At 45.6% G+C, this 13,039-nt stretch overlaps 1 protein-coding gene across 2 annotated transcripts in view; it reads right to left on the bottom strand.

Moving 5' to 3' along the window:
• The window catches only part of LOC115121392 (nuclear transcription factor Y subunit alpha-like), a 22,820-nt gene extending 10,367 nt beyond the window's left edge, over positions 1–12,453 (bottom strand). The window contains exons 1-7 of one of the 2 annotated variants that reach the window (XM_065005161.1): positions 12,346–12,453; positions 11,278–11,368; positions 9,576–9,722; positions 9,207–9,383; positions 3,484–3,661; positions 3,204–3,358; positions 2,102–2,275 (exon numbers count right to left, since the gene is read on the bottom strand). In XM_065005161.1, coding sequence (XP_064861233.1) covers positions 2,102–2,275; positions 3,204–3,358; positions 3,484–3,661; positions 9,207–9,383; positions 9,576–9,722; positions 11,278–11,346 — 900 coding nt within the window. In that variant the 5' untranslated portion in view covers positions 11,347–11,368; positions 12,346–12,453. Of the gene's footprint in view, positions 1–2,101; positions 2,276–3,203; positions 3,359–3,483; positions 3,662–9,206; positions 9,384–9,575; positions 9,723–11,277; positions 11,369–11,579; positions 12,314–12,345 lie in introns of those variants that run through there. The other variant, XM_065005162.1, reaches the window with a different exon arrangement.
• Between the last annotated feature and the right edge of the window lie 586 nt (positions 12,454–13,039).

The following is a 13,039-nucleotide window of genomic DNA, read 5'->3' as shown; positions in this document are numbered from 1 at the left end:
ACTACCGGCTCTATACTAACCCACTACAGGCTCTATACTAACCCACTACAGGCCCTATACTAACCAGGTACTAACACACTGAAGGCTCTATACTAACCAGGTACTAACACACTACAGGCTCTATACTAACCAGGTACTAACCAAAGGCTCTATACTAACCCACTACAGGCCCTATACTAACCAGGTACTAACACACTACAGGCTCTATACTAACCAGGTACTAACACACTACAGGCTCTATACTAACCCACTACAGGCTCTATACTAACCAGGTACTAACACACTACAGGCTCTATACTAACCAGGTACTAACCCACTACAGGCTCTATACTAACCAGGTACTAACCCACTACAGGCTCTATACATTTACATTTAAGTCCCACTACAGGCCCTATACTAACCAGGTACTAACCCACTACAGGCTCTATACTAACCAGGTACTAACCCACTACAGGCTCTATAGTAACCCACTACAGGCCCTATACTAACCCACCCCAGGCTCTATACTAACCAGGTACTAACCCACTACAGGCTCTATACTAACCCATACGGGCTCTTTCTAACCAGGTACTAACCCACTACAGGCTCTATACTAACCCACTACAGGCTCTAACTAACCAGGTACTAACCCACTACAGGCTCTATACTAACCAGGTACTAACCCATTTAAAATAATACTAAACAGGTACTTAAAACATTTTTTTTTCTATACTAACCAGGTAATAACCCACTCAGGCTCTATACTAACCAGGTATAATCCACCCCAAATCTATACTAACCAGGTACTAACCCACTACAGGCTCTATACTAACCCACTACAGGCTCTATACTAACCAGGTACTAACCCACCCCAGGCTCTATACTAACCCACTACAGGCTCTATACTAACCAGGTACTAACCCAGTACAGGTTCTATACTAACCAGGTACTAACCCACTACAGGCTCTATACTAACCAGGTACTAACCCACTACAGGCTCTATACTAACCCACTACAGGCTCTATACTAACCAGGTACTAACCCACTACAGGCTCTATACTAACCAGGTACTAACCCACTACAGGCTCTATACTAACCAGGTTCTAACCCACTACAAGCTCTATACTAACCAGGTACTAACCCAGTACAAGCTCTATACTAACCAGATACTAACCCACTGCAGGCTCTATACTAACCCACTACAGGCTCTATACTAACCAGATACTAACCCACTACAGGCTCTATACTAACCAGGTACTAACCCACTACAGGCTCTATACTAACCAGGTACTAACCCACTACAGGCTCTATACTAACCAGGCACTAACCCACTACAGGCTCTATACTAACCAGGCACTAACCCACAACAGGCTCTATACTAACCAGGTACTAACACACTACAGGCTCTATACTAACCAGGTACTAACCCACTACAGGCTCTATACTAACCAGGTACTAACCCACTACAGGCTCTATACTAACCAGGTACTAACCCACTACAGGCTCTATACTAACCAGGTACTAACCCACTGCAGGCTCTATACTAACCAGATACTAACCCACTACAGGCTCTATACTAACCAGGTACTAACCCACTGCAGGCTCTATACTAACCAGATACTAACCCACTACAGGCTCTATACTAACCCACTACAGGTTCTATACTAACCCACTACAGGCTCTACACACTAACCCAGGCTACTTACCCTCCTCTCCTTGGGGATCTTGCCCCCTTCCTCTACTAACCAGGCCTGTCATCAACACTAACACTAACCCAGGCTACTCACCCTCCTCTCCATGGGGATCTTGCCCCCTTCCTCTAGCTTGGCTCGGGCCTGTCATCACACACTAACACTAACCCAGGCTACTCACCCTCCTCTCCTTGGGGATCTTGCCCTCTTCCTCTAGCTTGGCGCGGGCCTGTCGTCACACACTAACACTAACCCAGGCTACTCACCCCTCCTCTCCTTGGGGATCTTGCCCCCTTCCTCTAGCTTGGCGCGGGCCTGTCGTCACACACTAACACTAACCCAGGCTACTCACCCTCCTCTCTTTAGGGATCTTGCCCTCTTCCTCTAGCTTGGCTCGGGCCTGTCGTCACACACTAACCCAGGCTACTCACCCTCCTCTCCTTGGGGATCTTGCCCTCAGCCTCTAGCTTGGCTCGGGCCTGTCTTCTCTTCAGGATGCGATGGTACTGTTTAGCGTTGACGTACAGAGGTTCCTCCTCTAACATCTCAGCCCCGGGTAGAGGGATACGCTGCATAGCAGGCACCGCACCTCCACTAGGCATCATCTAGAAGGGAGAGAGGGAGAGAGAGAAAAGGAGACATACTAGACAGAGCCTCTTGCAAAGAGGAGAGAGAAGGATAGAGAGTGGGGGGGGGGGGGGATAGAGACACTGCATAGACGATCTGACTAGCAAACACACTGATCACTGTGTGTGTGTGTGTGTGTGTGTCTGACCGTGGCTAATTTGCAACAATTATTTCTGATCAAACACCCCATACCACAGAGATAAACGATTGTGTAATATTGAATTTTATGACCTCACTGAGTCTAGGTACTAGCACACTATAGGCTCTATACTAACCAGGCACTAACCCAATGCAGGCTCTATACTAACCCACTATAGGCTCTATACTAACCAGGCACTAACCCACTTACAGGCTCTATACTAACCAGGTACCAACCCACTACAGGCTCTATACTAACCAGGTACCAACCCACTACAGGCTCTATACTAACCAGGTACCAACCCACTACAGGCTCTATACTAACCAGGTACTAACCCACTACAGGCTCTATACTAACCAGGCACTAACCCACTACAGGCTCTATACTAACCAGGCACTAACCCACTACAGGTTCAAAACTAACCAGATACTAACCCACTACAGGCTCTATACTAACCAGGTACTAACCCACTACAGGCTCTATACTAACCAGGCACTAACCCACTACAGGCTCTATACTAACCAGGTACTAACCCACTACAGGCTCTATACTAACCAGGCACTAACCCACTACAGGCTCTATACTAACCAGGCACTAACCCACTACAGGCTCTATACTAACCAGGTACTAACCCACAACAGGCTCTATACTAACCAGGTACTAACCCACTACAGACTCTATACTAACCAGGTACTAACCCACCGTGCCCCAACCCCCTCAGTGATCTAGGTAATAGGATGTCTGGGTATCTCTGGTTAGGGCCTTACCATGACCATGCCACCAGCGTTCATCATGTTGCCTGAGACTGGCAGGGTGACGGTTACAGTACCCTGCTGTCCACTGTTGGTAGTGGTGGTGTTGGCACCCCCTGTCTGTACCATCTGGGCCCCCGCCAGGCTGCCTGCTGGGATGGTGATCATTCCTGGGGAGAAAAAGCCTTCTTATCACTACCACCTTCACCATTTTATTTGTGTGTGTGTGTGTGTGGACAAGTGTGCGTCCAAGCATGTCGGTGTGTATGTGTGTGTGTCCATACTGTAAACATACCCTGTTGCAGGACGGTGCCATCTGCGTTGACTGGCTGGTAGACGATGGTCTGTCCATCAGCCGTCTGCGCCAGCTGCTGGCCCTGTTGCAACTGAATCTGCTGGCCCTGTTGCAATTGAATCTGCTGGCCCTGTTGCAATTGAATCTGCTGGCCCTGTTGCAATTGAATCTGCTGGCCCTGTAGGAACACACAGGACAGGGTCATATACAGTATGGCGACAAGTAAAGATGAGCATTGGCTTGTGCGAGCCACAATGGCTCATAGGAGCATGAGCATCTCTCTTGTTTGTGTCGTGTGGGTCAGCTTGATGGACCAGTACAGGGACAGGACGCTAGTCTATCGCAGGGCCTTGTTCCTGGCTCCAACAGTGCAGTAATATCTACCTAAATGCTTGTGTTCCTAGCTCCAACAGTGCAGTAATACCTAGATAAATGCTTGTGTTCCTAGCTCCAACAGTGCAGTAATACCTAGATAAATGCTTGTGTTCCTAGCTCCAACAGTGCAGTAATATCTAGCTAAATGCTGGTGTTCCTGGCTCTAACAGTGCAGTAATATCTAGCTAAATGCTTGTGTTCCTAGCTCCAACAGTGCAGTAATATCTACCTAAATGCTTGTGTTCCTAGCTCCAACAGTGCAGTAATATCTAGCTAAATGCTTGTGTTCCTGGCTCTAACAGTGCAGTAATATCTAGCTAAATGCTTGTGTTCCTGGCTCCAACAGTGCAGTAATATCTAGCTAAATGCTTGTGTTCCTAGCTCCAACAGTGCAGTAATATCTAGCTAAATGCTTGTGTTCCTAGCTCCAACAGTGCAGTAATATCTAGCTAAATGCTTGTGTTCCTAGCTCCAACAGTGCAGTAATACCTAGCTAAATGCTTGTGTTCCTAGCTCCAACAGTGCAGTAATATCTAGCTAAATGCTTGTGTTCCTAGCTCCAACAGTGCAGTAATACCCAGCTAAATGCTTGTGTTCCTAGCTCCAACAGTGCAGTAATACCTAGCTAAATGCTTGTGTTCCTAGCTCCAACAGTGCAGTAATACCTAGATAAATGCTTGTGTTCCTAGCTCCAACAGTGCAGTAATACCCAGCTAAATGCTTGTGTTCCTAGCTCCAACAGTGCAGTAATACCCAGCTAAATGCTTGTGTTCCTAGCTCCAACAGTGCAGTAATACCCAGCTAAATGCTTGTGTTCCTAGCTCCAACAGTGCAGTAATATCTAACTAAATGCTTGTGTTCCTAGCTCCAACAGTGCAGTAATACGCAGCTAAATGCTTGTGTTCCTGGCTCCAACAATGCAGTAATATCTAGCTAAATGCTGGTGTTGCTAGCTCCAACAGTGCAGTAATACCCAGCTAAATGCTTGTGTTCCTGGCTCCAACAGTGCAGTAATATCTAACTAAATGCTTGTGTTCCTAGCTCCAACAGTGCAGTAATACCTAGCTAAATGCTTGTGTTCCTAGCTCCAACAGTGCAGTAATACCCAGCTAAATGCTTGTGTTCCTAGCTCCGACAGTGCAGTAATACCCAGCTAAATGCTTGTGTTCCTAGCTCCAACAGTGCAGTAAAACCCAGCTAAATGCTTGTGTTCCTAGCTCCAACAGTGCAGTAATACCCAGCTAAATGCTTGTGTTCGTAGCTCCAACAGTGCAGTAATACCCAGCTAAATGCTTGTGTTCCTAGCTCCAACAGTGCAGTAATACCCAGCTAAATGCTTGTGTTCCTAGCTCCAACAGTGCAGTAATACCCAGCTAAATGCTTGTGTTCAAATCAAATCTAATTTTATTTGTCACATACACATGGTTAGCAGATGTTAATGCGAGTGTAGCGAAATGCTTGTGCTTCTAGTTCCGACAATGCAGTAATAACCAACAAGTAATCTAACTAACAATTCCAAACTACTGTCTTATACACAGTGTAAGGGGATAAAGAATATGTACATAAGGATATATGAATGAGTGATGGTACAGGGCAGCATACAGTAGATGGTATCGAGTACAGTATATACATATGAGATGAGTATGTAAACAAAGTAAACAAAGTGGCATAGTTAAAGTGGCTAGTGATACATGTAATACATAAGGATGCAGTCGATGATATAGAGTACAGTATATACGTATGCATATGAGATGAATAATGTAGGGTAAGTAACATTATATAAGGTAGCATTGTTTAAAGTGGCTAGTGATATATTTACATCATTTCCCATCAATTCCCATTATTAAAGTGGCTGGAGTTGAGTCAGTGTCAATGACAGTGTGTTGGCAGAAGCCACTCATTGTTAGTGGTGGCTGTTTAACAGTCTGATGGCCTTGAGATAGAAGCTGTTTTTCAGTCTCTCGGTCCCAGCTTTGATGCACCTGTACTGACCTCGCCTTCTGGATGATAGCGGGGTGAACAGGCAGTGGCTCGGGTGGTTGATGTCCTTGATGATCTTTATGGCCTTCCTGTAACATCGGGTGGTGTAGGTGTCCTGGAGGGCAGGTAGTTTGCCCCCGGTGATGCGTTGTGCAGACCTCACTACCCTCTGGAGAGCCTTACGGTTGAGGGCGGAGCAGTTGCCGTACCAGGCGGTGATACAGCCCGACAGGATGCTCTCGATTGTGCATCTGTAGAAGTTTGTGAGTGCTTTTGGTGACAAGCTGAATTTCTTCAGCCTCCTGAGGTTGAAGAGGCGCTGCTGCGCCTTCTTCACGATGCTGTCTGTGTGAGTGGACCAATTCAGTTTGTCTGTGATGTGTATGCCGAGGAACTTAAAACTTGTTCCATCGATGTGGATAGGGGGGGTGTTCCCTCTGCTGTTTCCGGAAGTCCACAATCATCTCCTTAGTTTTGTTGACGTTGAGTGTGAGGTTATTTTCCTGACACCACACTCCGAGGGCCCTCACCTCCTCCCTGTAGGCAGTCTTGTCGTTGTTGGTAATCAAGCCTGCCACTGTTGTGTCGTCCGCAAACTTGATGATTGAGTTGGAGGCGTGCGTGGCCACGCAGTCGTGGGTGAACAGGGAGTACAGGAAAGGGCTCAGAACGCACCCTTGTGGGGCCCCCGTGTTGAGGATCAGCGGGGAGGAGATGTTGTTGCCTACCCTCACCACCTGGGGGCGGCCCGTCAGGAAGTCCAGTACCAGTTGCACAGGGCGGGGTCGAGACCCAGGGTCTCGAGCTTGATGACGAGCTTGGAGGGTACTATGGTGTTGAATGCCGAGCTGTAGTCGATGAACAGCATTCTCACATAGGTATTCCTCTTGTCCAGGTGGGTTAGGGCAGTGTGCAGTGTGGTTGAGATTGCATCGTCTGTGGACCTATTTGGGCGGTAAGCAAATTGGAGTGGGTCTAGGGTGTCAGGTAGGGTGGAGGTGATATGGTCCTTGACTAGTCTCTCAAAGCACTTCATAATGACGGAAGTGAGTGCTACGGGGCGGTAGTCGTTTAGCTCAGTTACCTTAGCTTTCTTGGGAACAGGAACAATGGTGGCCCTCTTGAAGCATGTGGGAACAGCAGACTGGTATAGGGATTGATTGAATATGTCCGTAAACACACCGGCCAGCTGGTCTGCGCATGCTCTGAGGGCGCGGCTGGGGATGCCGTCTGGGCCTGCAGCCTTGCGAGGGTTAACACGTTTAAATGTCTTACTCACCTCGGCTGCAGTGAAGGAGAGACCGCATGTTTTCGTTGAAGGCCGTGTCAGTGGCACTGTATTGTCCTCAAAGCGGGCAAAAAAGTTATTTAGTCTGCCTGGGAGCAAGACATCCTGGTCCGTGACTGGGTTCCTAGCTCCAACAGTGCAGTAATACCTAGCTAAATGCTTGTGTTCCTAGCTCCAACAGTGCAGTAATACCTAGCTAAATGCTTGTGTTCCTAGCTCCAACAGTGCAGTAATACCTAGCTAAATGCTTGTGTTCCTAGCTCCAACAGTGCAGTAATACCTAGCTAAATGCTTGTGTTCCTAGCTCCAACAGTGCAGTAATACCTAGCTAAATGCTTGTGTTCCTAGCTCCAACAGTGCAGCAATAGCTAGCTAAATGCGTGTGTTCCTGGCTCCAACAGTGCAGCAATACCTAGCTAAATGCTTGTGTTCCTAGCTCCAACAGTGCAGTAATACCTAGCTAAATGCTGGTGTTATTAATTTAAGCAGACTGTGTTTGTATATTGTTGTTACATTTTATGATCAATTTATGCAGAAGTCCAGGTAATTCCAAAGGGGTTAAATCATTTCTCTTGCCACTGTACACACACAGGCCAGTTTATTAGGTACACACATCTAGTACCGTGTCCAGCCCCCGTTGCATACAGAACAGCCTTAATTCTTTGGGGCATGGACATATTACTCAATTTGAATCAAGGGACCTAACGGGGGCCAATGAAACGTTCCCCACACCATTACACCACCACCATCCTGTACTGTTGACACTCACGCTGTTTACGCCTAATCATGACTCTGCCATCAGCATGACGCAACAGGAACCGGGGTTCGTCGGACCAGGAGATGTTTTTCCACTCTTCCAATTGTCCAGTGTTGGTGATGGCGTGCCCAACTAGCCCTGCGTCTTCTTGTTTGTATCTGATAGGAGTAGAACCCGGTGTGGTCGTCTGCTGTAATAGCCAATCCGTGACCAAGGACCGGCGAGTTATGTGTTTTGTTATTTCCCCCCGCCTGTTAACTTACACGATTCTTGTCGTTCTCCTTCGACCCTCTCATCAATGTGCTGTTGTCACCCACAGGACGTTGTCGCCCACAGGACGTTGTCGCCCACAGGACTGCCACTGACTGTTTTATCTGTTGTCGCCCACAGGACGTTGTCGCCCACAGGACGTTGTCGCCCACAGGATGTTGTCACCCACAGGACTGCCACTGACTGTTTTATCTGTTGTCACCCACAGGACGTTGTCGCCCACAGGACGTTGTCACCCACAGGATGTTGTCACCCACAGGACTGCCACTGACTGTTTTATCTGTTGTCGCCCACAGGACGTTGTCGCCCACAGGACGTTGTCGCCCACAGGACTGCCACTGACTGTTTTATCTGTTGTCACCCACAGTTGTCACCCACAGGACGTTGTCACCCACAGGATGTTGTCGCCCACAGGACTGCCACTGACTGTTTTATCTGTTGTCGTAACGTTCTGTGTAAACCCTAGATACTGTCGCGCATGAAAAGCCCAGGAGACCAGATGTTTATGAGATACTGGAACCAGCACGTTTGGCACCGACGATTCATATCACGCTCAATGTCTCTTAGGTCACTCGTTTTGCCCAATCTAAAAGGTCAATCGGAACACTGAATGTATATATTGCATAGGATTGAAGCTTTGCCTTGCTGCAGCTGGATCAGTTGACCCATGAATCAGTGTCAATGAGAGATTTTAATTTAGATTGTAGTTCATCATGTGGAAGTTGAACTAAAAGTATGTTTGAATTCAGACTCAAATGCTGATGGTTTTTTAATTTAATTTGAATTTGACCTTTATTTAACAAGTCAGTTAAGAACAAATTCTTATTTTCAATAACGGCCTAGGAACAGTGGGTTAACTGCCTGTTCAGGGGCAGAACGACAGATTTGTACCTTGTCAGCTCTGGGATTTGAACTTGCAACCTTTTGGTTACTAGTCCAACGCTCTAACCACTAGGCTACCCTGCCGCCCCGGTTAGCGATTGTCCCAAAAGAGGAAGTGTGTAAACAGAAGTCTGTATAGGTGTATACCTTTCAGAGTGTGTGTGTGTGTACCTGGTTCTGTCCGGCTGTGATGGCTTGTTGTGGCTGTTGGATGATGATCTGTTGGGGTTGACCCTGCTGTCCCCCTAGCTGTAACATCTGTCCGTTCTGCAGCTGGATCTGTTGTCCACCTAGATGGATCGTCTGACCGTTCTGCAGCTGGATCTGCTGTCCACCCTGTAGCTGGATCTGACAATGAAACATAATCAGATGATAGTGTGCTCATAATGTCATTCGAACTCCAGACTCTGGCTCAAATAAATATGATTCCTAGAATGGTAAAATACTCTTAAGAACACTGCACTCTGAAAGCATTTTAATTGAATTGAATGGGTTCTAGCAATTATATGTCTATGGTTTTCCTCTCATCCCATTCCTCACCTGTTGTAGTCCCTGTCCTCCAGACACAGGCACCTGCATGATGGTCTGTCCCTGTCCTCCCCCCATAGCCTGCACCATGATTGGTTGCCCTGACGATGTGATCAGCTGCCCTCCGCTCACCTGCACCACCAGGGGCTGGCCTTGGACCTGTGGGTGGGTGGGTTAAAGTTGATACATTCATTCCTAGATAATCATATACATTGAGTGTACAAATCATTAAGAATGCCTTCCTTTTCCCCTCACAACAGATTAAAATCCGTCGGGACATGGACTCTACAAGGTGTCTAAAGCATTCCACAGGGATGAAGGCTCATGTTGACTCCAATGCTTTCTACAGTTGTGTCAAGTTGGCTGGATGTCCTTTGGGTGGTGGACCATTCTTGATTCACACGGGAAACTGTTGAGTGTGAAAAACCCAGAAGCATTGCAGTTCTTGGCACAAACCGGTGCGCCTGGCACCTACTACCATAACCGGTTCAAAGCCGCTTAAATCTTTTGTCTTGCCCATTCACCCTCTGAATTGCAAACATACACAATCCATTTCTCAATTGTCTCAAGGATTAAAAATCCTTCTTTAACCTGTCTCCTCCCCTTCATCTACATGTCTCCTCCCCTTCATCTACATGTCTCCTCCCCTTCATCTACATGTCTCCTCCCCTTCATCTACATGTCTCCTTCCCTTCATCTACATGTCTCCTCCCCTTCATCTACACTGATTGAAGTGGATATAACAAGTGACATCAATAAGGGATCATAGCTTTAACCTGGTCAGTCTATGTCATGGAAAGAGCAGGTATACATAATGTTTTGTACACTCAGTGTATACTTTAACTCTGCAGTTTCATGTCACAGCCAGAGCGCTGATAAAACACCAAGCGTGTCATTAAGACAGAATATAATTCCTGTTTTAGGACATAAAATTATGAACACATGAACCAGTTGACCGTGTAAGCGTATCATAGCGTGAACAATGGTGAAAAACTCGGGCAAATGGCCATAATATGATGGTCAATCCGATGTTTCAGACTGTTGCTAGTACCTTCATGGATGACTCGGACTGACTCAGTCAAACCAGTCACTGAGCTGGGGACATGCAGCTCAGAGCAGCGATAGCATTCTAAGGAAGCTAGCACTGAGATGGGGCATGGTAATCATGGTAGGCGAGAGGCATGCTGTACACTGTGACAATAATGCAGTGCGATGTAATACTGTGACCGGGTGACAATGTGACATAGGCAGACGGTCACACCACTACCTGGAGTGTCTGCACCTGCTGGCCAGAGGCCGTCAATACCGGCGCCTCGGTCTGCAGCTGCACAGCAGTCATTGTGCCCTGAGTCTGCAGACAAGGTCATGTTCATTAGGGCACGCAACCGGAAACCGTTTCAAAGCATTTTTGTAACGGGAAAAAAAAAAATCATTTGCATTTCTTATTTAAACAAGCCCCTAAATCCAGGTACTCCCTCCCTGTTTCGTTCAGTTTTCTGACGTTTAGTGCCTAATGAACACGGAACAGCTACAGTTAATTTATCCCAGAAGTCTCAGAGATTAGATTGAATCATTTTATATAAAATGAATTGCCTATAATGACACTTCTCAGTCTAGACTCAACAACATGTAGGCCTACATTGTATTCCGTTGGTGTACCTCAGTAAAGTCTGGTTGAGATTCACCCAGCTCAGGTTGAACCGTTGACACTCACCTGTTGTTGGATCTGTCCATTGGACGTCTGCACGACTATCTGCTCCCCTGTTGAGGTGGTGTACTCCATGATCAGTTAGTCACAGTCCTTCCTGTCATTGTCAAAATACAGTTTGATCAATCAAATTAGAGGCATTGTGACAAATTAGGGATACAAAGGGGAAAATCCAATACAAACTGGCATGTCAATCCCAAAGGGTCACCACACGTAATCATAGGCTATGAGGTTGTTGTAGCCACATATAACAGGAAAAATACTGTGATTGATTGTTGGGCCATTAGCTGGACTAGCTAAACAGTCACCATTTCAGCAGACATGTGGAACACAAGCGTCCATGTGTTTTCCGGTTCTTGTTCCCCAGGATTGTAGCCTGATTTAAAGATTCAGCTGAGGCGGGTACATCATCGGATATCACTCAGTTCGAGTACAAACATTTCGCTACAACCGCAATAACATCTGCTAAATATTTGTATGTGACCAATAAAATTTGATTTGGACAATATTTCTTGAAATTAACAACATGGGCTACATGGTACATCATGCAGCAAATGAATACAAATTCTAGCTATAACGTTAGATTTGTTGAAGGACATCTTGAAGTGTGTGCTTTGTTTTCTTTGTTGTTCGCTAGCTTTACTGTTGCTAGCTACACAGCTAACGTTAGCTAGCTTTGAGACAAGGCACAGGTACTACATTAGGTAACTAGCTAGCTGGATAGTTGACTAGCTAGTTAGCTTAGCTAACAAGTTAAATGTTCACATAAAGAACGGAAGCCTGTTGAAAATGCATAAATATTTGCGTATAACATTAGCTAGTTACAACAACAACAAAAAATCACATTATTTATAGGATTTATTCCAAGCTAACGTTGCATTTAGCAGGCAAATCTGTCTCGGTTACGTAACAATGATTATGTTATACTACAATCATACTGAAATCATTACAGTTCAAAAATACAACAACGTTGATTTGCTTCAACATGCGATTCCTGTATTTTGTAGAGTTAGTAATTTGGTTGGTCAATGACAAACCAATCCGTGCTGACAACAACCATAGGGCTTCTATTACCGTTTCTCTGCTGTCCGGTATCCCTCTGATTGGCTCCAGTTCAGGGTTCCAAAGCCCAATCACCAAAGTGAGCAGACAAAATGGCGCAAATGAAAAACAACAGCGATGTCGAAGAGTTAAGCCATGTGATCGTTTAGGCGAAGAACGACGAAGATTGCCGATCTTTACAACCCGGCCGATGACGCAATTGGTTCAGTATGTAATGTCCTGCCTGTAGTACTCAGATTATTATTATTATTTTAACTGTTGGAGTCAGTTGTGGAAAAAGTACCCAATTATCATACTTGAGTAAAAGTAAGGATACCTTAATAGAAAATGACTCAAGTAAAAGTGAGAGTCACCCAGTTAAATACTACTTGAATAAAGGCAGGTGGCCCTAATAAGTCTAAAATTACTTGGTTTGAAATATATTTAAGTATCAAAAAGTAAATGTAATTGCTAAATATACTTAAGTATTAAAAGTAAAAGTATTAATAATTTCAAATTCCTTATATTAAGAAAATCACGTGGCACCGTTGTTTTTAAATGTATCGGAAAGCCAAGGGCACACTCCAACACTCAGACATCATTTTCAAACTAATAATTTGTGTTTAATGAGTCTATTTAATGAGTCATATGAGTCTAATATTCATAAATATCAATGCATTTACTTAAATTAAGGTTTGTTTGGTATTTTCGATCAAGTAGTGACTGA

The sequence above is a fragment of the Oncorhynchus nerka genome, linkage group LG20, assembly GCF_034236695.1.
Source record: "Oncorhynchus nerka isolate Pitt River linkage group LG20, Oner_Uvic_2.0, whole genome shotgun sequence".
In the NCBI taxonomy this organism is placed as follows: Eukaryota; Metazoa; Chordata; class Actinopteri; order Salmoniformes; family Salmonidae; genus Oncorhynchus; species Oncorhynchus nerka.
The sequence above is the reverse complement of the archived record's forward strand: the minus strand, read 5'-3'. Positions and strand labels throughout refer to the sequence as shown.